The sequence below is a fragment of the Halyomorpha halys genome, unplaced genomic scaffold (genome assembly GCF_000696795.3).
Source record: "Halyomorpha halys isolate HHAL.00 unplaced genomic scaffold, Hhal_1.1 Scaffold158.1, whole genome shotgun sequence".
NCBI lineage: Eukaryota > Metazoa > Arthropoda > Insecta > Hemiptera > Pentatomidae > Halyomorpha > Halyomorpha halys.
In genome coordinates this window covers 677,076-702,848 of record NW_027107138.1, presented here as the reverse complement: position 1 = coordinate 702,848, position 25,773 = coordinate 677,076, and the positions used below count along the sequence as shown (strand labels likewise).

General features: G+C 30.7%; 1 protein-coding gene across 1 annotated transcript in view; it reads left to right on the top strand.

The window, feature by feature from the left end:
• Positions 1–475: 475 nt before the first annotated feature.
• The window catches only part of LOC106678764 (transcription factor sem-2), a 67,871-nt gene continuing 42,573 nt past the window's right edge, over positions 476–25,773 (top strand). Inside the window, exon 1 of the mRNA XM_014417507.3 lies at positions 476–616. Within this exon, the coding sequence (XP_014272993.1) occupies positions 542–616 (75 nt within the window). The 5' untranslated portion in view covers positions 476–541. The remainder of the gene's footprint in view (positions 617–25,773) is intronic.

Below are 25,773 nucleotides of genomic sequence, written 5' to 3'. Positions count from 1 at the left end.
TTATAAGTTTACTCTACTATTCCTATGTTTTATAAGAATTAAAAAACAATTTCTGACTAGATTTAAGTATGCTCTGTATACAGTTGGACAGCATAACTTTTTTGAATTAGGTTTTTCTTTCTTATAGTTCTAATATATCTGAAAATTATAATTACTCCACTGTCTGTTACCCAACCCATTGTTTTTTTAGGTATCTCTACTGGGTTAGTGGTATAACTTGTGTTGAGATATAAACTTTTGACGATTTTTTTTTATTTTGTTTATAAAATCTATTTGAATAAATCTGAAGCTATAAAACATCTATTATTACAAATATGCATCCATTTACACTATAAAAAGTCTTGGTTTATAGTTTGTCCTATTTACAATTTTTCTAAGATTTGTTATTGAAGTGCATAGGCAAACTTTATTGCTGTCAGGCCAGCTTGCGTCCAGGGTAGAGTATGAGGGGGGGTGGAGTGGGGGTAAAGTGGGGGGGAGGTACAGATGATAGAAGGTAAGGAAGGTTCAGTAGTGGCTGAGCAGTTGTGGTGCTAACACCATGGCGGGTACCCATGTCTTCGGATCGCGTCTGGTTGACAAGAACTCTCCTACGCCTTATTCGGACGCTACCCAGGTTAGATATATTATAAATTGCATTATATAGAATTAATATTTTAAGGGAACAATGATAAATGTCAGTGTGACCTAACTATTTAATAATACTTTTAATCATGTATTTATTATGACAACTAGATCATAGTTTGACATTTTGTTTTCTCATAAATTGTTATATATGTCAATTGGTTTCGAATTTTATTTCGTTGAATTTCAACAAATTCAGGATGTGTTTGTTGTGATTCTCGATCTTTGTTTATTTCCTAATATCTCGCATGAAAATTAAAATTTGTTTATCCGTATAATTTTAAAGAGATAGTTTATTTGTTTAGTTAGTTCTGATTAGTTTTGTTCGTTTACATATTTATCAAGTAATAATATTAATATTTTTTCTCCCAAGTGATAAGTTTGTTTCGTATAGTTATAGCATGACAGTTAATTCTTGGGCATTGAATACTTGGAGGGTCGTTTGACTTGGCCTTTTGAATTAAATTACTTTAGATTAATAAAAATGCACGAGTTATTTTTATTTATTAATTTTTTTTCGTATTTCTGTATAGAATGCATTGTGAATTGTGTTTTTACTTTTTATTTTTGAATATGAACTATGGAATATGACTGGTATAGGCCATTGTTCGGGTGGACACCTTTGCTAGGAAAGGATTGTCAATTTGTTTTAGACCGGCGAAGGTGTTCTCCCAATGCTGCCAACCTTCAAGTTCAATGCTCTTCTTCACGACTCCCCCTTCTTTGCCCTTTGCCCCCCTTATTAGGTCATTTGACTAGAAATGTACAAATTTATTACCAAACAAAATTATAATACGTAAATACTAATACATATGTTAGTACATCGGCTCTCAATCTGAAATTTGCCTCGCCAAAGTCTGTCGTGACAAATATCTTAACAACACCGATAAAAAATATATATATTCATGTTTACGTTCTTTATGATTTTGTTTTTGTTTGCGTAAGTTGTAAATAATAACAACTAAAAGATTACTGTTGATTTTAAAAATTAATACTCTTTCTTGAACTATGAACTAAAGAATTAAAACCACTTTTAAAATCTGCCAATTTAGATGTTTCCACAAGTTCATTCTTTCGTCTAAACTTACGTGTTATAAATATGCTTACTTTTCAATTGTAGAAAGATTTTAATATTATTGTTCTGTTTCATAATGCTAAAATATTTATTTTACTTTACATTGAAACCAGTCTAAAGCCTTCTGCTTGAGCTATCGTGGACTAAAACCTTTTTGTTTATAATTGTATCTACTCTACAAATCTTATTTTCTATTATTTACATTTCTGTTTATATGAATATGAATATTTCAGCTTTCTGAATAAATTAAACTGAACATACATCGTAATAAACCAAACATAAATGGGTTTCTTTCAATAAAATGTGTAAAGTTAACCAAAGTAAGCAGGCTCAAGAACTGGCATAAATGACAGACCATTTTCTTATATATTACTGGCATTAAGCAGCACACCAAGTAATTTGTCTTTTGTTACTCGTTATTCAATTATTTCTTATGTTTTATCTCTAATTTTCAATTTAATTCCTCATAATGGAATATAGTGTGCCAGAATTATACGTCTTTTCTACGTAACATATAAGATTATGTTGAGGAGGTTATTACTTGAGTTAATTACTTAATTTATTTTTGTATAAAACGTAATTTGAAATCACACATAGATGAAGTTATAATTATTTGACTTACTAACATATATATTCCTTATTGAATCAAATAAAATTTAAAAGATTTTGTAAAAATTTAAATCTACGTATAATCCTAAAAACACAGATGAAATTATGAATTCGTAGAAATTTTATTGAACATTCTATGGGTCTTTAAAGTGGTTTCAACGTTTTAAATTACACAAGAATTAATATCTAAGGAATTTAACGTATATTTATGTGTAAAACATGCAAAGATACAAATCAAACTTCGACAGAAAGACACTTAATTGATTCGATTTTGTCATAAATAATATTTATACTCCATAAAATTTAAAATTGAAGAAAAATCTGAAATTAGCTTTAAGTAAATAGGTTGAAATTGTCTATAATGCTGTTAAACGTTGTTTTAAATTATTTTGATAGGACTATTTTGTTAGTAGTTAATAGTTTTAAATTAACTTATTGAAAGTTATACGAAAATGTTACCTTTTATTGTAGCACCAAATCTTCTGTTTTTTTCCCGTTTTTTTAGTTATATTTTGCACTAAATAACATCAGATTTAAACATTATGTTGTATATAATTTTTAATTCATAACTTTATCTACAGTAGAGTGGTTTTTAATATGTTGATAAAAAAAATTATAAAGTTGCTATGAAGTATGAACATTCTAAATTAAGATTCTGATTCGCATTTATTAATTTGACTTATACAGTTTCAATCGTTCTGCTACAATACCTCAATTTATTATTTAATGTTACTAATTTATTATTATTTTTTTAATATGGTCAATACCTGTCAGAATAAGTACTGATATAAAAAGTGTAGAGTATTCATGGAAACATTAAGAATTTTCCAGAATTGGTTTTTCTATCAATTTTAAATCGCCTTCAAACTCGCAGTACCTAGTGGATCTTGTGTTGCTATATAATTTCTATTTAAAAATCATAAAACGCTCCTAACCGAAAATACAATTTTATACTACAATATGTAAAGACATTAGGCAACCTATACATTGTCACCTATCCTCACACATTTGCTTTTAATAAGAAAATTAGATTGAATTTATTGATAATAAGTCGAAGGTAAGTATTTTTAGTTAAATTCAGACTATACTGAATTTCTTGTAAATTTTATAACAATAATTTATCTCATATCTGGTGTAAATAAATCTTTCGTATATTGCTTAAGAAATTTCATTTAGGGAATGGGAATGGAACTATGGTTAGATTTCAGTTGGTGGCGTATTGTGAGGTTTTAGAAATTTCAAGGGTTCTCTCGGGATAGGACCAGGTCACGAGCCTCACTATCGCTGCAATCATCCGGCTCTCTATTATCATAGCTCTAGGCTCTGTTGCTCTTAGCTTACCTTCTAAATCATTATTCCTTCAAAGTAATGTTAAGTGTTAACGATAAATACATATTCTGGTTTTATTATGTATATAAATCATCGTTTTAGAGTTGCTTAATTTACTGTTTTTCATAATCTTGGTCATTTCTTATGTCTACAAAAAGTTAAAACCGGGAAAAATTAAGGCATTTAAGTCTGGTATTTCCGTCTAACTCATCAGAACTTCAAGACATTGTCCATATTATTAAAAAAAATAAATTATAAAAAGTTGGCGCCCAAACATTTATTCATTATTTGTTGGAAGGACTATTTTTGGGTGGCAATCAATAAGGGTACAAAGTAGTAGAAAAAACTATTTAATGTTAACCAACGTTTGCAGGGTTTTGTCAAGGCTAATTGAAAACAAGCCACTCAGTGTCAGCCTTGTTTCTTTCAAGTTTGTTTAGGGGGATCTTCGTTTATATAAGAAATATGAAAGTTTCTATAGATAATTTTGTCTAGTTCCTACTTTATTAACTGTTTATTTATTTATTTATTTTTTTAATTGTTTATTGTAAATATCATTAAATACTTAAGTACACAATACTTCAATTGTAAATTGACTAATGTTCATGATTATAGTCAATTTATTAATAAATATTTTGGAATATTGTTGCATAAAACTTTTTTTCATTTCTCTCTTGGGAGGGAACAGAAAATTTTATTTCATGCTGGAAGAAGTATGGAAATTCAACTGGTAGACTTTTGTTGACACCTTATGTATAATAGTGTCAGGTTTCCAGAGAATTTATTTTTTTTATCCAATTAAGAAGAAGTTAGGATTTATCTTTTTAGGAATGAACTCTTAAGAGGAAGTAAACGTTCTATTCTATTTCCAAAATATTCCATTCTATGGTGACTGATAGGTGGGTCATTAGTAGAAGTAGATAAAGATTTTTCAGTTGAAAATAGGTCATTTAAGGTTATTTCTTTGAAAACGTTCAAAGAAATTTAGGTTATTAAAAGCCGTGAACCCATCAATTGATGTAAAGGGGTATAATTATATTTGTTAACTGGCATGCTGTTGATGCAGTTGATTTTCCCTGATACAGTAAAATTGAAGTGGTTTCTTGAAGAGGCTTTGGTGATAAACGTCCTTGGTCGGGGAAAGGTCAGTGTTACCGAGGCACATAGTGTACCCCTCATCCCTCCCCCTCCCCCTTGGAAGCTTCACTTCCAATCAGCTCTTTTTTTCTATAATACATAATATAAATTTTTGTAATTTAAAGTATCAATGTTATTTTATTTTATCCAACTATTTACTACTTTAAAGAGATAACAATGTGTAAAAGTTATTTAGTCCAGTCAATTTAAATTATTATGTTGCCTCACGGTTTATAATGATTTAAACAAGTCAAATTGTTTAATTTTTAGGGCTATGACGATCAATTAGTTCTTGTTGTCTATTTTTCCCCCACGTATTAACTGCAGTCTCTCTTATATATGCCAAGGCAAATGTTTCATACATTTTTTTTTCTATTTGTCAAGTTCACCATTGAGGACCTATACAGCTCCGGAGTGAGAATGTCAAGATTCATTTCTCGGGGCTCCCGTGACAATAAATTTTGACGGACCGAGATATGATTCGAACCCACAGGTCCTCTTATTTTTTTTATTTTTTTGCTCCCTAGGGAAAAGGTTTGTGAAATTAAAATTCGCATTATTCTACACGGGAGGTAATTTTCGATTATTCGTGTTAATTTTCTGATCACTCATAAGCTGGAAAAAAAAAAGCCTGAACCATAGATTTTTTCCTCGAAGCAGAGACAAACTGGCAGAGCAACAACAGATGGCCAACAGGTGGGCAAGAGGCTCTTCCAGATTTCTGAGCCTACCACAAGCTCTGTTTGGATCATGTTCCCGCATAACAAGTTTAGAAAAAAAGATGTTAATGCTCCTTAAGCTCAGATCGGGCAAAATAAATTGAAAAGTAGGAAACATTTAAGATCGGTGAACCTACTCCAAACTGCGGAAAGTTGTGGTTAAACATTAATCAAAGGGGTTATTGTTCTCAAAATGATATTTAGTGAGGGATTACTCGGCAGACCTACATGAAGGTAGCAAATCCGGTCAAAGTTTTTAAGATAATTTACATTTAGCCCCCTTCCCCACCCACTAATAGATTTTTGCAGCATATCTTCTATTTGAGACTGAAATTATCAGGAAAAAAATACAGAAACATTAGGTTTATTCTAATATGCAGGGCGTTTGAGTTCTAAGCAACCCATATCTAGGAATAAATAACTAAGTTTAAAAGCAACAAGAGATATCTTATATTTTTTTCTTTTTTACTATTTGTTGAAGAGATATGATTCAAAATGTAAAGTTTTTGTGACTTTTTACTACTTCTTCTCCCGTATAACAACTCGAATTTAAAATATTGATATTTTGAAATTAATGAATATCAAATAAGTTGCTTAAGTTTATGTTTTTTTCTTTAAACTTGAAATTATTTTTTATTTTAAAAATGAAGTGATTCATCTCGATTTCCAAAAATCGAAACATCACAATAAAACATTAAAATTAAGATAAATTAATTTATGAATTGTGTATTTTCAGTATTGTTATAAATAATCGTTTCATTCACTTGTGAGTTTTAGTGATCTTCTTTTCTTATGAATAATCAATTTGTACGAGTTCTTATTTTTGTTACTTCATGAACATTATGTTCAAGTTTGTCCATCAAATCAAGAATTTGTTAAACAATTTGGAGGTACTGAACACTCACAAAAACAAAAAAAATCTAACCTAAATTTTTTAAATACCTATTTTTGATATCTGAAATGTTTGGACTGCTAATTTTTATCTGTTGAAGAGACTCAAAAGATTGAAAGAAAAAAAATAGATTTATTGTTGCCTCATTCGTCAGGCAGTATTAAAGATAAATGGGGAGACAGTGTAAATCTTTAAAAAACACACAATGTTATATATTACCTAAATTCTTTTTAACAACTTTTTACTTGACAAAAGTTTCGTTGGTTTTGAGTTGTCGATTTGATTCCTATAACCTGTGTATCACCTGAGGGACCAGAATCTTATAAGTTTAATATTATGATTGCTATATTACAAGTTTAATCCATATCACTAAACGATAATAATCTCAGTTTTCTTTTTAGTGTTGAGACGATAAATTTACATATATTAGTTATTTGATGAGCCAATAATTACAAACATTCTGACATAATAGTGAGATGCTATCCTACTTCAATTTCTTCGATATGAACATAATAAAACCATCTCTTGATAAAATTTTAGCACCTAGGCTAAAACAAATAAATCAATTTTAATAGTTTGTTATAAATAAAACATATCTTGAAGTTTACATACAAAAATATTTTAAGGATTGAATTTGGAATTATTCATAATTTTTTTTCTTAACCTTCTATATTAGTGTGAATTTTTAATTTATGAGAAAATGCTACTATATTCTAGTATGGCATTCCAAGAGCCAATGCGTCCTTACTTAAATACATATCACATACAAAATAAAGTAGATTTTTTTAGTTTTCCAATTTCTTTTATAAAATTCTCACCTGTTAAATATTAAAAATTTATAGGACCTTTTTCAAAATGGCGTTTCGAGAATAAAGAAGTGCTGGATTCAAAATGCTCTTTTATGATTAAGTACATAACATTTCTTTGTATGTTTTATGCCATACTATTATATTCAATTTCAAGATAGATTTAAAAAAATTGTCCTTATTCCAAATTGTGCTAGTTGTTTGCTCTGATGATTTTTATGCTTCGAGAATATTCAATTTTTTTTTTTTTATTGAATCATATCATAGATTTCTAAATTTAATAAATTTTCTAATATAAAATGCTTTAAGTAAATTGGGCATTTAGTTTATATATGTTAATATAGAAGGAAATATTTTCGTTTTGATGTTTATGCTAATGTCCTGAAAAATATTTCCAATTTAAAAGGTTCGTGAGAATATTTTGTTAGGAACCGTTGGTCTAAATGTTTTTTCTTCAGGCTTGGTATGTTAGCAGCCAAATTCGTGCTCTGGTAAAATTTTGACCTGCCACCCTTATGTTGGGTTCCCCATCCCTTACGGCCTCAAGGGGTAGTTTTCTTTTGGTATGTGGGCCTGTTTCGCAGGAAAACTTTTCAGGTAGTTTGGCACATTAGTTCTGCCTCCTGCAAATGATTGTCTGCTTCTTTTCATGGTGAAGTGAAAATACAAGAAAATTCTCCGATCATAAAAACTTAAAAATAAAACGTAGAAAATACTAATTCTAGATGATTGTTTTAGATTGAATACGAATGATGCGTTTTTAATGGAAATATTGAGTTGGTTTAGAGTAGAAGGATGTTAACAACTTCTTCAAAATTAGCACCTTCGTGCAAGAAAACATTATCAATACTATTTACAATTCCACTAATTCTAGAGGTCAGGTTTAATAAATTTCCTGATAAAAATATCTCGTGAAGATGAGTTTTTTCTCTTTTCTATATTATCTTCTAATTCCCCGTATGCACCCAATTCCAATGCTAACTAAATGTAAGAATTATTTTTCAGGGAATGTGTGATGCTAATGAATATTTGTATCAAGGTTTACAAAAATTAAGAAATGAAGATAATTAATCTGATAGATATAAATAGGAAATACTGTATACAAAATGTGAATTTTTTTTAAAGGGGACTGTTTTAAAAGTATTGACAAAATGCACAACTAAATATTTTATATAGACAGGTACGCAAGAGTTGTGTTGTATGGAAAGGAATTTAGAAAAAAAAATGACTTTTTCGTCAAGTGAATAATTTACTTAGCCATTATTTACTATCTTAATATCAAGAACCAAATTTTAACATAGTACATTTTTTAATATTTATCTAAAAATCATTTAGTTTTTAGTGCAATATTATTTAATATCTTGTTCAACATCCACCCTCTGATTTTCAGTTCATGAGGTAGCATACATGTCAAACATTTCTTTACCTAAAATCACAATTTGGCAAATCTTTGTATGATTTAATTACATAGGTTTAGAACTTAAAAGTTCTTGCAAATTCCTAAGGTTATATTATAAGTCATAAAGAGATGGACATGAGATGGTTTCTGTATTTACTTATTAGAGGCAGGTACTCCCTTCTAAGAGTTGGCTTGTGCCCTAGGAAAATGTTCCTAAGTGAACGGACTACAGCAGGTACCCCAAGTAAAGCTTCCAGCCCCCAAACTGTCCTCTAATGAGGGTTCTGTACCCTTCTTGCATTTCCCACTACCTGCTTTTTAACCTATTTGGAAATTTTCAATATTTTAGCATTTAGGAAAACAAGAAATAGCAAGTTAAACATTTGAAACGAATAAGGCGTGATGCTGTTAAATATTTAAATCGTTGGAGCAAATTTTTTGAATAAAACCTCTTGAACAAGCAAAAATCCAATACAAGATTCGATTTTTTACTTTATGGAAGACTACTGCTACCAAATAATATTTATACTCACCAATCATTCTGTCATTTTCATTCTTAATTTGGTCAATTATTTTACTATGGTTTAACCAGTTCTGCTGCAATCTGAAATCAATATTTTTTGGTTGTTCTTTTTATCCATCATTTTTTCCAATTAAGAAATATGACTAATTTATTGTGATGTTGTACAATAGACAAAAACCTAGTTTTTTATGTTTAATTTTTGAACCTATAAAGACTACCTAAAGAAACTATTTAAGTACACTAAATCCTATAAATAATAAATAACATTGTTATTATTAGTAGCGTCCTCAAAATCGATTTCATATCAGTAATCAATGTAATCCCCTATAGTTCAAAATACGGCTATGTATCTATTGAGTCATCCCAAGGAAATAATACTAGGATTGTCCTTTTTTTTTTAACCTACATATAATTCTAGCTTGAACCATATACCAATCCTGCCATTATAAACTCCCTAACCGACCAAACCCACTGGTTTCTAAACTTGCTTCCTCTTCCTCCTCATCATTCCTGACAATCCTCCGAGGTAAAAGAAGATGGCCTCGAAACCTTCTAATAAAGAAATGTTATTAGAGTGCAACCAATAAGTAATTTCTCTACAAGCCTGTATCATATAATCTCATGTCCAATTTACTAGATTTATTTATATACACACACACACACACACACACATATATAGTTATAATTGTCTACAAATGAATAAAAAAACCTACGTATAATTGATTATGGATCTGTTTTTTTAACTCAAAACTTTAACTAGGACAATAACTATAAAAATATTTTCTTTTTTATATACACCATATGTATGATGTATTAAAAAAGCAAATTAATTTGCTGATTCGGTATAGGTTTGTTTTTAATTTTCAGATCTATCAAATAATACCAATTTTGTTTTCTTTGAATTTTGTATAAAAAAAGTTAATAATTCATAAACATCGAGTAATTTTTTTTTTTTAATACTGTGCCAGGAGTACAAATAAAATAAGTTAGAGCCCACTGCACTGAGAAAACATTTGGGTCATTTGATCGTTTGTTATAAATCCTATCGATTAGACTTTATGAAAAGACAAGTTATAGGAGAAGAGTGTAAAAAATTATTTTCAGAAAGAAAAGCTTTCATTCAAAATTACTTTTAAAAAAAGTCTAATGATGGTTAAAACAAAACCTGGTTTTAATTACGGTAATGATACCGTTGGAAAGATATTCGAAAACTGCTTAAACCACTTCACTTCCATTAATTGGAAGTGGTTTAAGCAGATTTAACGTTGACTTTATTTCAAATTTATAAATAACAAGAATATTACTAATGGTATACAAATCAATTTGAAATAACTTGAACAATAGATATATATTAAAAAAATTGCGAATGGTATTATATGCCTGTACCATTACAAGAATTATTAATCCATTGTTTCAACGTGATTTTATCATTCGTAATTGCCATAGGTGTCAGAAGAAGTATTGGAGCATAGCCATAAGCTGCGTCAAAAATATCTAACTCTTAGTATAATTTATGAAAATAATATCAGCATATATGTGCTATAAACATTGCTTTAATTGTACGTTCTGCACATTAGTATCTCCTTAATTAATTATTCAATTCAATTTATTAAGCGATTGTTTCCTTATTTAATTGTCAAGTTTATATTTCTATATTTATAACCATAGTTCAACAAAAATTACCTGTAGCTCTATACGTGTCACAAATTCTTCCAAGGTTTATGTATTTTATATTGTAACTGGGGTGATGATTAAAATGTTCAAAAATGGCCATTATGAAAAGGCCAGGCAGAAACGTGAAGGATTGTGAAGCGTACATATACGGAATAAAACTGTCATAAGTGTTAAATAGTTATATATTTATAAAATAAGGCTTAATGTGGTTCACTTAATGTGGGTTAACATAAATTTATGTTTTAACTCATCAGTAGAGTTGTATTCGTTTAAAAACAAAATGGGGTCCTTATACCTTTTCTACTGGTACAAGAGATTTAAGGGTAGTTAAAGGAAATGAACGTTTTATACATTTTATGGTACGTTTTCTTCTATTACTTTTCATAAATTCATGGCATGTTATGTCAGTTTTGTAGCACGAAAGTCAATAACATCATTCTTAGCACTTAGATCACTCAATGAATTGAATCGTTTATTGATCCAAAATGATTTTCGGTATAGATTTCCGCACGTTTGATCATATTTATGTTAAAATAATAGTTGCTTGTTAGGAAGATGAATATTTTGGTAATAAATCGTTCAGTTGTCTGCTGGAGGTAATAGCTTCAGGTTATTTATTGCTATGTTTAAAAGGTAAGGTTCCTCTAAAAGCTTTCGCAGGAAAATAAATACAATATTTTACAAGTTTTAAAGTAAGGAAAGAATGTCTAAAGAGTAATGGAAGAAGGTAATGCATTAAGGCTCCAGTCAGGTAGTGGACCCTGTCAGGTACAGCAGTCCTTGCAAACGTCACTGGAGTACTTTAAAAGTGGAAATAATTGAAGTCTGCTCCAACGACCTCTTCTAGCTGTAGCATGCGTGGTAGGAGTTTTTCTCTCGCAAAAGCTGTAGCATACATGGCCCGTACAGTTCTAGACAGTCAATAGTGGCTGTAGCATACATGAACCGTACAGTTCTAGACAGTCAATATTGGCTGTTGAAACTGACCTAATGTTGGGTAAACTTTCCACATAATTTTGACTGAAATTACACATGTTTTCTCATTTAACCACCGCCTTTAAAACACAGATTTCTCTCCCTCTCATACACGACTTCCGCCACCTCCTTCCTATGCTATGCCTACATAGTTTATCATGTTACGAGATCCTGTAAAAGAAAGGTTACGTTGGTTGCTTAGCTATTCTCAAATCGGTAAACACTAGAAGCCATGGTTACTTTTATTGGTGTTCGATTGTTCCGGCATTGTTAGCTTTTGGTAACCATTACTGGGGTTTTAACGTCTAATATTTTTTCTTTACTTATTCTTGCGTTTAATTTAATTATATAATTTATTTCTTCATGTTTTTTTTTTCACCTTTACAAGTTCACCTATGAATCATCGTGTCCTAAAGTTGATTAGTATGATTGGTGCAAGGGATGTGCCTTCATTTGATAAAGAATAGGAAGGCAGAGTTTTGGAGAATTTTGGTTACTCTTCAGAGGTGGCACTGAAAAAAAAAAAAGTATGACTTAAGAAAATAATTAAATTCCTCAACATATAATATATTAATAGTGGCAGGGATGACGGCAATCACCATAATGATACATTTATCCAAGACGCAGACCCCTATCTTCCTCATACATTAGGTCTTATATTTACCTCCATTCTGTTTAAAACAGTAAATATAAAGGTTAGTAAATATATAAATGGTTTTAAGGCGTTGAAGTGTTGTGTATAATGTTGCGCGTAAGAGAGAGAGAGAGAGAGAGATGTCAGGAATAAAATTTACTCATAGTTATCTTTAATGTCAAGTAAAATAACACTATCCTTCTAGAGTTAAATATCTTATTTCAAACCTTTACATTGTATGCAGTGACTTAGCATCATTTGATGAAACATATGTTTAAGAAAAAATAATAGTCTTCGGTAAACCATAATAAACTTATTTTTGCTGCTCCAAACCAAAATATATAGATTAAGAATCATTGTTTTTGGAGTTCTTAATTTTTGACCTTAATGCGATATGGGATGAAAAAAAATATTATCAAAGGTGAAACAAGTTTATTATCAGTCAACTGTATAAATCAAAGTATATTTTTAAAAAAAAATCAAATAATCCCCTTTATTCCAAGTAGGATCTACTGGTACTGGTATTTGGTGGGGGGAACATGGCCGGCTAGTGGGCCTAGTTGCCGCCGCGTACTAACCAAGGTGAGAGTGTCAAGAATCATTCTTCGGAACCACCGAAAAATGAATGTTTAACTACCCCAGGTGGTAATCGAACCCACAACGTTCCGAACCGAGCGCACTAGACCTGCGCCCCAACCCGCACGGCCGTCAAGTCCCTAAGTAGGATCTAAGGCGCAAATAGGAAATTGGAGCCGGCATAGAGGTCATTCTATTACAAATAACTGGATCTGTAAATTGTAATGAACAGTATCCGCTTTGCACGTATTATTTTAAAACCTAAATTCCATGATTATTCCTTGCCACATATGGTTCGTAACGAGTATGTTTAGAAACAGGTTCAGACTTCCGTGTAGTTACTCTTGAAGCTGAGGAACTGTTTAATTAATTTATGAACTCTATTAAGATAAGTATATAGGAATAAAACGGCTTTGATACTCCATCACGTTTTATTCTGGTATCGCATTCATTCTCGTTGTAAATCATCAATGGAACAGGAAATTGTTATTTACAAGCTACAATTTCAGCAATTAGTTCTTTTTTTGTGAATTCGGGAATTTTAGTTTGTTATATTTTTCAATAAGGAATGAGTTGCTCAATCGTAGTAAGGCATGGTAAAGTTTAACTCCAAGGATACGGGTTCGAATCCTTCTGTTTCGAATAAGATTTTACCTAAAATATTCCAAAGCCATTTTTGAAATGTTAAAAAAATAGTGTGTTATTATGATATTTAGTTATTGTTGCTACGATGATCGGAGGTCTTGATGACAGTAGCTTATTCCACTGTGGAAGAGCTTCCGTTGGTTGACTCTCAACGCACTCAGTGTCCCCTCGACATCGTCTAACTCTTTCAAGCCAGTCTTCTCCAATATTCTGCCTTCTTCGTAAATGTTGTAAATTACAGACTAAATGTGGCTGGATGCGACTAAAATTAACAGTTTTTATATGAAATCCATTTGTTGAGGTTTGTTTTTCAAATCTAAAAATGATTTAACAAGATCACCTTCAATTAAAATAGGTTGGTTTATCAATGATAAATTTATAAATTCACACATTGTCGTGTTCAAACTTTCTCAAGATATATGAGGAGAAGATGATAGGGGTGCGGTGTGTGAAGAAGAACTCATATAAGTAGAAACTTATTTATTGGCGCCAACGTTCTAGCCAGAATTTCTGGTTTTCATCAGTGCAAAAAACAAGATAACAACCATAATGAATAAGAGAAATTACAGATGATTAGAAAATAAGAAAACAACTAACATTATAGTTAAAAAATAGTATTAAAAGAATTAAAAGGGAGCACTATAAGAAGATAAAGGTTATGTTATGTTAGTCATATTTACTAATTACTCTTTTTGTCTTGTAATAATTATAATTCATTTCTTTTATTCTAGTATTTTACTAACACATTTCATTAGTTACATATATTGTCTTTTCTCATTCTTTTTCTACAACTATAATTTTATATACGTATTATTAAATTTAAATATTCATAATTTTTTTATATTTCATTTGTATATATTAAATGAGATTATCCAAGGCTGCGGGTAAAGCACATAGTCACGGTATGTTGAGTGCTGGATCAGGCAAAGTACACAAGTTCCCGTTACTGGAGTACTATACATGATATTTCTTGCTTGTCAAGTAAAATAAGTTGAAGTATACTATCTGACGGTTTTGGCGAAGAGTTCGATTACCCGTGGCGGGGGAGGTGTACCGTTATCATGAACCTAATGACCTGACCTTGGCTTGGAGGCCATACCTTCCCTCCAGTCTCTGCTCTACACAGCTGGACATTTAATTCTCCAGCAAGCATGTCACCTACTCCTTGGCTAAGGTCTGGAAATTTCCTGATTAAGCACAATATAGATGTTTGGTTGCGAGTTTTCATGGCAGGATCTAAATTTATTGGCATATTATTGCAATTCATAATTGGCAGTAAAACACATTCTACAATAAATAAATAAACTTTTGGACCAATTACTTCCTTAATTACTTCTCATAAGTTACATATCGTATAAATTGGTTTTCATACAATATTAATAAATTTTATATCAAACTAAGAAATAGGTACACAGCCTGTTGGCAGTCATCCAGTAACTGAGAACAATTTTTTTTTTTTTTTTTCGTCTTTATTTTATATTTTCCATTATTTCACTTTAGTAAAAGTGTAGACTATTTTTAGGTACATTTAGATGTTATGTATTTTTATTTTAACACCCTGCACATTAATTTAAATTTTACAAATTCCATTTGGATCTTTATTTTCTCATCATTTTCTCTCCTTCACACAGCTTAAAGTCCATAGCTTAAAGTATCTCGAAAATAGAAATGCCAATGGACATTTTCTTCACTTATGACTGGGTGTCAGCTGCTTTTAGGATCTCATTCTGTCTCCTTAATAAAAAATCACATTGCTAATGTAAAATTTGTTAATATTGTAATTAACCTAGCCGATTAACCAGGCTGGAGAGAAAACAAAATAGAAGGCAAGCAAATACTCCAATCCTGAAAGAATTTTAATTTAAAAATTATTTTGAATGTTAAATGTTGAAAAACAATATAAACTTTTTAAAAGAATGAGTTTATTGTCATTATTAATTTGTACGTTGTTGTTGTCTTTTTTATTAATGTTTTGAAATGAATTATCGTCTCTTTACATATGACATACGTTTCAAACATCATTATTCTCATTTGTTTTCAAATGAATTATCGTATCTGTACACATTACATACGTCTCTAAACATTATTATTTTCAATTGATTTCAAATGAACTATCGTTGAATGAGAATAATAATGTTTTGACAGGTATACATTATTATTTTCATTTCTTTTCAAATTAATTATCGTATCAGTACATATTACATACGTCACTAAACATTACTATTCTCACTTCTGTTAATATTTCCTTGCTAAATACCTATACTCTGATTAACTGGTCAAAACAAGAACCTACCATGACCACAGATAGTTAACTGTAGTTTCCGCTTTATATCACGATTTATTAGAGAAATTATCGTAACTTTAACATATGATCAGTGTTTTTGTGGGGTGAATTCATTAGTTTTTACACTACGTGCATTATATGAAATTTAGTTATAACTACTAATTAAAACTTATGTATAAATATTTTTGAAATACTTTTGGAATGGTATTATCGAGGCGGTGCTTTAGTTTTTCCACTAATCGTTTCATAAATTTAATATAATCCGTTCATTATTTTGTGGTCTCCTAAAGGTTTATCTTTATACAAGAGAATCATTGGGAAGAGGGGTGAAGTGGATGAGTGTTATAGGCAAGCTATCCGGAGATGATGGGAGAAGAAAATAGTGACACGGACGGATGAGCTCGAAGGACAGGGGGTATCGGATTGGTCGGAAATATCACGTCTACAGGCCACCGCCTTCATTATATCCCCTCCCCCCTCTCTCTCTTTTTCTTTTTATCTGTGGTCGTCGTTCCGTACCGAAATCTCGTTAACGCTCACCGAGGTACACCCCAGCCCTGGATGAAGAGCATCATACGACTCGACCGTCCCCAGTAGGCTTTCTCCTCTGTAACCACCACTAGATGTATAGAAAACCTAATTCCTGAATTTTGCGTATTCTCTAAGCAGTCATCTTTTACGTTAGTTAATCTGATCACATTTCTTGGAACTCTGGGCACCTTTTTTTCTTGCAGCTTCTTTGCCACATCAAATAGAATCGTGTAATGACTCTCACATTAGTGGTAGTGGTAGTAGTAGTTAATTTCCGCCACGAAATAAGTCAACTCCTCCTCTCCACTCGCGTGAATCGTACCGGCGCCGCTGCAGACTCCTCGAGGCTGCCCAGATGACGCCTATACTTCGAACACAAACGTCCTCTGAAGGAAGTGTAGCAGTAACTTGACGAGTGACAATAAACCATTCCGCCCCACCTGACAAGGCAAACTTAACTGGTTTGTATCTCCCACTGTCAACTTGCATATTTATCCCAAAGGCACTGTATTCTACGTTTAAACGGAAAGGGATTAGGTTATATAGAGGCCTCCGTACAACGAACGAAATTCTCTTCCCCTAGATGTCCGTTCTAAAGATCATTCCCTGTGCATAACCTCTGTTCATGGAAAACTTAATAATTCGTCGAATCCATTAGAATTTCGTTCGTATAGAAACAAATCTTTTCTTTTCAGTTTGTATCTGGAGAGCACACAGCTTGGTGTATTGGGTAGAAATTTGAAAACAAGTAGAGGTGACAGGGCTGGCTGGGTTGTTGTGGACCAGGGCTGGGTGCAGCTGTAGCCATAGCACACGCTTTGACCCATTTTCTCAGCTGTTCGGTTGAGATCAGCTGGCGTTACAGCCATCTGTGCCAACCCTTAGCTTTATAGGACATTTAAACAAATATTCATTCCACAGATGCCCTATTTGAACTAATATATTAGATTTAGTTAAATACATCAAGTATTTTGTAATATTATGGAAACTTATCCATCTTAAGTTATAATAACTTATTCTGTCAAAATAATGTATAATTATTACAGATTTTGTGTATAACAATAACCGTATATTAAAATATTATCTATTGTCGAATTTCAGACATTCACTGCATATGTTGCAAATCATAAAGATATTAAAAGTTTATAATATCGTAATTAAGTTAACAGTAGGCCTACCTATAGCGCGTTCAGATGTTTGAGGTCTCTATAGTAATGATTTGATAGATATCTGAATTTATAGTGGTAAATACATTTTTTCTGAGGTACATTCCCTAGCTTTAACGTGATTAATTAAAAAGTGTAATGGGCTGAGCATATATCATCACTGTCTAAATAGGTATATATAATTTATTACTTTGCTTCACCGTAAGGTCTTCACCATTTTACAAATTTTTATATCTTATAATCCCTTCTACAATTGTATATATTAAATTAATTTAATTTCCAATTGTTTAATTGAAAAGAGTAAAACAAATTAGTTTTTAACATATTTTTGGTATACTTCCGTATTTTGCCTCAGTATTATTGTTGTTTTGAATATTTTTAAGAAATTAATTATTTGTTTGACTCTTTTCTAATCAAAAATTTTAAATGAGATATCTAAGTTAATATAATTGATTATATACAAAATGCCGAAGAGGTGACACAGTATTCCTGAAACGTCCAAGATAAAAATAAATCAAATATGTAATTTTCTATTAAATATATTGGTGAATAAAAAGAAAATTTATTTCATACAGTACTTATGATAAATAATTCATAAGTCACTTAACAAGGACATTGTATTTTTTTTTATTATTAAACTTGACAAAATTAAAATTTAAAAAAATTTATTTAGTAGTAGAATTTAATTTTGAAATTTTAGTTGATTCCATAATTATAGGCATTAAAGAATTATTCGGTTATCATTAATATGAGGTTGAATATTCATTCAGAGCTATTCAATAATTCTAGAATTCCTCTGAATTCATTCCAAAGTAATTATTATTATTATTGTGTGTATGTGTGTATATATATATATAGGATTATTTGTATTTTACTTGCTAAAATATAAAAATTAATTGGTCCTTAAATTCCTTAACCAGTTTGTGAATTTCTATCTCGCTTGTCACTCACTCACGCTCACTTTTCCATTTTTATGAATATTTGTATTTCATTATGTAAATTTTCATTTTATCATAGGAGTCTTTGTATTTATTGTATTGTTTGTATACTTTGTTTTTCATGATTTGATTTGAAATTTATTTTGGAGAATCTAATAGTCCGTTTCTAACGGAATGAACATGTGGTGAAGGTCGAAAAACAGGAATCGGCCCTGTAAAGAAAAGTTGTTTTAAATATTTCAGCGATTTTTTTTTCTTTTCAGTCAGTTGATGAACTTCAGTGAAACCTTTCCGTAATAGAATGTATTTAGATCTGCATTGTGTATTCTAAATAACTTACCTTGAATACTCGTTTTATAAATTTATAATTTATTGGTGTAAAAGGTGGTTCCCACTTAACTTCAATGCAGACTCCGAATTTGACAGTTACACGTATCTGTACACTGCATAATTGGCTACAATGTAAATAGTATATTAAAATTTATAATCTATATCTATATAATAATATTCTTTATTTATCCTGGGACTGATCCCTTTAGAATAGTATTGCTGGTGTCAGGATAAGGCTTTGCAGTCTTAGAGTAAAATACAAAATTTTAAAAATAAAATTAAAATTATAAACCATGATAATAATAAGTATAATTATGAATTTAATAAGACACACAATAAACAACAATACTTTAACCATAAGGTAATTAACTTCCAATAAAAAGGAAAACAAAAATGAAAAGAATTTAAATACATAATATTACATATTAAATACAAGTAAACTAAAAGTAATTTTTTTAGAAATAATCTAAAAAGAATACAATGCTATGTATATTGCATATATTTAAAAGTTTTGTCAAAAATAAAAATTATCAAATAAAGAAGAAAAATAAATAAACCAACATAAAAGATAATGAAAAAAAAAAAATCCTCTAACAAATAATAAATCTTAAGGATATAATTCCAATAAAATGAAATGAAGCAGTGATGATTACTTGGATATGCATACATATTCACATACACATATACATATATTCGTAAATTGTTGACTTGAATTTTGTACTTCGTACCTTAAATCTACTAGAAATTTTCTCCTTTCTCGTTACTTTAATGTTTTTCTAACTTTTTCTTGCATGCTAAGTCGTGTCATAAAGTTACAGAAATATGCAATGCTGATTTGTATATAAAGCAGAAATCCGTCATTCCTCTGGCCTAAAAATAATACTGTAAATTTCTTCCATCCTGTCCAAAATCTGTGAAACATTGAAGTAATTCAAGTCGGTAAGTCAGATGTTGATGACAACCATGTTTGTGTCAAATATCCTCAAAGAAAATTTATGAGATAGAGATATTTAAAAAAAAACACCTATCACGTTATAGCTTCATGCTTATTACATCATAATTTACATTTAAGCGTTATGTGTTTACTTGTGTATGTTTCATAACTTCCGATAAAGTTATCGGTGAGTCTACAATTAAAACCAAAATAAATTAAGAGACGGATGAATAATCGATATTTTTACTTAATTTGTCTGTTGTCAAAGTACATTCAATAAAATGTTTTCGATGGTCATTGTCTTCAAATTCATATTCATAAAAATTTACTTTGTATATGTATATGATCTTCAATTAATAGTTCCATTCATTTTCTATAATGTTTACGAAGGTCTTGAATTTTATTATTCTATATTATTTTATTATTATTTAACGATAGTCAATGGTCTGAAAATATTCAAATATTTTTTTTAGTAATATATTAAATTGTATGAATCGATGGGTGCGTGCAGCGTCAACGTGGAAAAGTGGATGAGTCATAATGTTAGGACTGTGACACAATCACTAGGACATATTATTTCCTCAGTAAAAATTTAAAAACTTTTGTTTATGCTTAGATAACTTGAATTAAAAAAAAAAAAGTAAGGTACACGCGTGTAACTAATTTTTCGAATTAGTTTTCAAATAGCAGTAAATAAGAAAAATTAGTTTTCTGTTCATACTATCTCCATTTTTATAGGCAATATGTTGGTTTTCTATTACTTAGATAATATTTGCTAACCAAATGGTCAGCTCTTTAAATTTAATTTTCATCTTGGTTAGATATTTACGTTTGATTATCTGCGCAAATTTGACATATTTGTGTATGTGTAATTAATTCTTATTCGTATTAATCAGGTCGTAGGCCATGAATTTATGACCTAATACCTTACTAATAGAGTAATTGTTAATTATATAATGACAAGGTCTATATTATTTATTTTTTCATTACAATGTAATAATGAGTTTATATTTATTTATTCTTTTAAGTAATAGGGGTAAATTCTAAGCAGATACTTATTTTATTGTCATGATTGAGTTATCTTTCTTTTGATTCATCTTGTTTGTATGTATTTCTTATAACTGTGTATACACTTTTTTTTTTTGCGTTATTTTAATATATTTATTGGTCTGCGATAACATTTATGTATATACAGTTCTCCTTTTCTTCACATAGGATTCGCAAGTATATACATGTTCTAGAATTTAATTTTCTGTGTCTATGTGTGTTAAATGCTATTAAGTCTATACAACTCATACTCTTCCTATTAGTGGGATATATACTTATCTTATTTTATATATATTCTAAACAAAGAGCCCAATAAATATTTCGTCAATTTTAGCATCACAGGTTAGAAAAAAATGTATGATATATGTCACGTATAAGCAAATAAAAAAGGGGGGGGGAATACAACACACTTCACATCAACCTTCTAAAACAAATAACCACATCTGGTCTCTTTGCCAAAACATCCAAATACATAGTAAAGAAAAAACACAACATAAAATGGTCCAATGAAATCCTCTATTACTTAACCTTAGATTATTGTTTAAGCGCTGGTGTGTGTTTGGTAGCTTATTCCTTTCGAGGTAATGAGCAAGCGTACAATGAAGAATAGAAATGTGCCGAGGTTCTGGATTTTTTAGTTTTTTCGTAAAAGAGCCAACTTTACAAGTATAAATTTTTCATAGTTACGTTTGTTACTGTATCGACATGAATGACTACATCTATCAATAACCTTCTAATGAGGACTCTGATTCACCTAGGAGATTTTTTGAGAGTAGCTAGTGCCCCTTCAATTATGCAAACCCCCAACACTTTCTAGGCTAACTCTGTCACTCTTTGTGAAAAGAAAAGGAAAGGAGAAAAAACACACACAATACAGACTTTGATTGGTGTACGATACTCGTTTATTAGTGCAAGTAGTTGTAAGAGAGAAAAAGACTCAAGTTATTTAATTTTCATAGATTCTATAAAATATTGTAATTGAATGTTAAACCTCTAAGCTACTAAGCAGGTTCGAGTCCGGCTGTAGCAGATAATCATTCTATTATGGAGCTGTGAGTCAACCCTGTGGGTTCGGTGGCCTTCCGAAGGCTATTCATACACGTGTGAGTATGGTTAGATGCAAAACACAGGTACCTCACAGACGATACGCGATTACTTTATGTGCCATAAGGTATATCAACTTCTGAAGTGAAGAAATTATGAACTTTTAAAATAAGGATTAGGCAGGAAGTATTCAAAAAATGACATAGAGTACTTCCTGTATCAGATTCCTGATGATTCTCATGTTTATCAGATATTTCCGGATCGCTATAGAACACATTATTCCCAATCATTCTCTTTTATAATTGGTATAAAAGAAAAATCTTGAAAACAATTTTATGATTATTGTGTGTTTATCATCTATCTTAATGTGAACTATTTTTATTGGCTTTAGTTGCCAATCGGAATGGAGAATAGTAGATTGTCGGATGACTCATTTGAGATTACACTCTCCACGGGGAGGATGAACATAAAAAAATAGTTATCTACTAGGCGACTATACGGAGGTATAAATGATGCAGTCACTCCTGATACATAAAAAGAGTCCGAGAAAGGAGGTTGGAATCTATTGTGAGCACTATCTATGTTGGATTACTTCTTATTGTTATTGCTTTAGGCACGGACAGATGCTGGGACCTTTAAAGCTCTCAGTTAGCTGATAGGCTATCTCAGGTTGTCCTCCTTACCTAATCTTGTCTTATCTTTACTCCAGTTTCCTATCTGTCCTTGTTTGTACTGGTCACGACACAGCTAACTGCCTAATATTTGCGTTAGGAAAGATTGTCTGATCCCCAACTACCGAGTCCAATTTGGAATAGATTGGACGGTAAAAATTGAAAGTCATATTATCTTCTCTGAGGACTTTAATGTTGGTTTGGAAGGAAAGGGTTCTATCTACTTTTGACAAAAATGATACGGGCTTATTATGCCTGAAGATTGAATATTCGGGGATATACTAAAATTGAATTGATCTGTCAAGACAGCTAAAAAGATAAAAAATTGTGATTTGCGAATGTGACTATCACTGAAAACATTCAGCTATTTAAATAAATGTACTAACTTCGATACTTAGTGTAACTTCTAAAAAACTTCCAAGTAAATTTGAATCGTGGCTTTCTAAAATGTCTCAACAATTTAAACCGCAGATTTAGGGATTGTTCCCTGAAATTTGCCCTTTTCCTAAACATTTTTGGAAAATTTTATTTGTCTAAGCAGCGTTTTAAGTACTTTAACTTCATTGCATAATGGCTTACCACAATTTTCGCAGTTTGGATCAAATTTCCCTACTTTCCGGGTTTGTAATTTATTGGTGAGATGATTCCCTCATATTCGTAGCAAACTGTGTGACGCATTCACGCATCAACTACAATGTCTTGGGATTGTACAGAATGCCTGATTTTATTCATCACGTATCGATAAGTGCAAAAGAACTCGCACAGGAGTAGGACTTCTTCTCGTATACTTGACCACATCCGACAGGCCAGATCCCGTTTCATGGAGTTGCTTATAGACACATATTATTAACTGTTTCGGCTACTCAGTTGGAGGTTTACTCCTTGATCTCATAGGATTACTGTATGATAGGTTCTAAAGGACCTTGTAAAATTAAAGATTTATTTTGGATGAAGATAGTTGACCGTATAAAGTAGATTGGATGGAGATAGTCCGGGTGGCGGGGTACCTGCCCCCCTAGGAATGAAAACATTATTAATTTAATAAAAAATATATTTTTTTCAAGTAGATACTAATTGTAATAACTAATAAAGGACGGCAACAATTATACAACAATTATCAACGTAGAGACAACTTAAAAATTGTTTTCATATTAATATCCCACTCATAGCATTAATATTTCTTTACATACCTCATTATTGATTTTTCAGAAATAATTAAACGGTTTTAATTACAGGGCAATTTCCCATGTCAAACAATCTTTAAAACAAACCCATTTATTAAAATAATATCGTAATAGTTTCCTATTGAAATTTCATAATATGAATCTCTACTTACAAAAATAAATAATATCAATGCATCAACCCCTTTTCTATAACGTTTTTCTCCTCAACAAATCGCACTATCTCCGTTAACAACAAAACCTATATTCAACAGGTACTTTATTTATATTGAAAATATATGTTCGAATATATATAATTTAATTTATTCATAATTGACGTTGTGTCAAATTATTTTATTAGCAATATACAGACATGTTTGTTTAATTTCACATTTGAGACTCTTAGGCGTTAATTTAAACTAATCCTGAAGGCCTCTTGTCCGATTTTGATCCACTTAAAAATTCATTTTTCTTCTAAAGATATTTTTCAAAGGAATATATTGAAATAAGCGGTAGGTTAAATTAAAATGCGCTGTTCTGAACTAGTTTAAATAGGAAGAAAACATTAATTTATTTGGATTATGTAATATGGTCCTTTATATCAGAACTTATGGTATGAAAAAGAAACATTTAAAATTATACAGTTCATTCGAAAAAACTGCAATCATTCTTGTTGCTAGTGGGATTGTCTTTCTACAATTGTTGAATGAAGTAGCATCTGCTTGTTGCTCAATTTATTGCAATGTTGCATAGCTCCCTCCCCCCGGCCTGCCGGTACAATCTCTGTTTTGTTACAATTTTCATTAGCCGTCCTATCACTAACCAAGACCGTATAATCTTTACTTTGTAGTGTTTATTTTTAGTTATCTTCTCTATTATGTCATGTTTATATGTGAAGTTAATTTCTTTATTTTCTTTCCATATAACTGTTCAGAAGCGACTGCTTTCCGCATTACTTACAGAACTCCGAATTAACTTGAAGCATTTTCTCCAAACCAACAATGTCCTAACTTGGCTAATAAAAACTAAGCATGCTCTCCGTCTTATTCATTCTAAGCTCAAATAATGAAAAATGATCTTTGAGTTCTTAAACAACATTTGCTACTAAGTCTGCATTGTAAGGTATCAGAAGTTATTATTACGTTGGATTTTTAACCAAGAGAATTTATTGAATTATCTCCTTCTATTCCCTAAGTACTCAAGTCCTATCAAACTCACCTTTATATAATAACTACATGCCGAGATATAATTCTTAAAGGTTCTTTCTTTTTAAGAAACCATGTTTTGTCCTTATAAAAATTGCAGCTTTCTGTACTGTACATTTCTCAGCTTTTATCACCATTTTTAATCTAAAATAAATTTTTTATGGTGAATGAACTTGTAGGAAATATCACTTGAGTGATCATAGCTGAGAAAGCAAAATAACTTATTAAAAATTAATAATTTTCAGAAGCACTCCAGCAATGAATTTTTCAGGAGTATTTTTGTGTCCTGGTTTTGCTATCTCATATCTAGGTTTTCCCCCCACAAAGTTAAGTCTTAAGTGGGTCGTTGCCGTGTTTGGAAATTCATCGCAGACGCTCAAAATTGTGACAAAAGTTAAGAAATGTTCAGTTACAGCAGATAAATCTTGATTTTTGTAGGAAAAACGTGGTTTTCTTGGAATATCCTTTGAAACAACATATCTCGACAACTGATTGAGATAGGAATAGTACAAGAGGCCAAGAGGAGAAAAAAGGCAGTTATCTCTCCCCAATTTTAGATTACTTTAATGAAAACTATGTATAATTACTAGTCAAAATTGATTAGTCTGCCAAGTATAGGTAGGGGGATAAAAAATGGCGGTTGTTTTAAAGAGATAAAAATTTTTTTTTTCATTCGGAGCACTATACCTTAAAAAGTAGGAACAACACAAGAAAACCTAAGAGAACGTCATTTAAAGAAGAGTAAATTTGCTAAAATATGAGATCTAATTAAGTATTTACGTTAAATAGTTTTCGAGATATAGCTTTTTAAAAAGCAACATTTCATAAAAATGTTGTATGGGACGT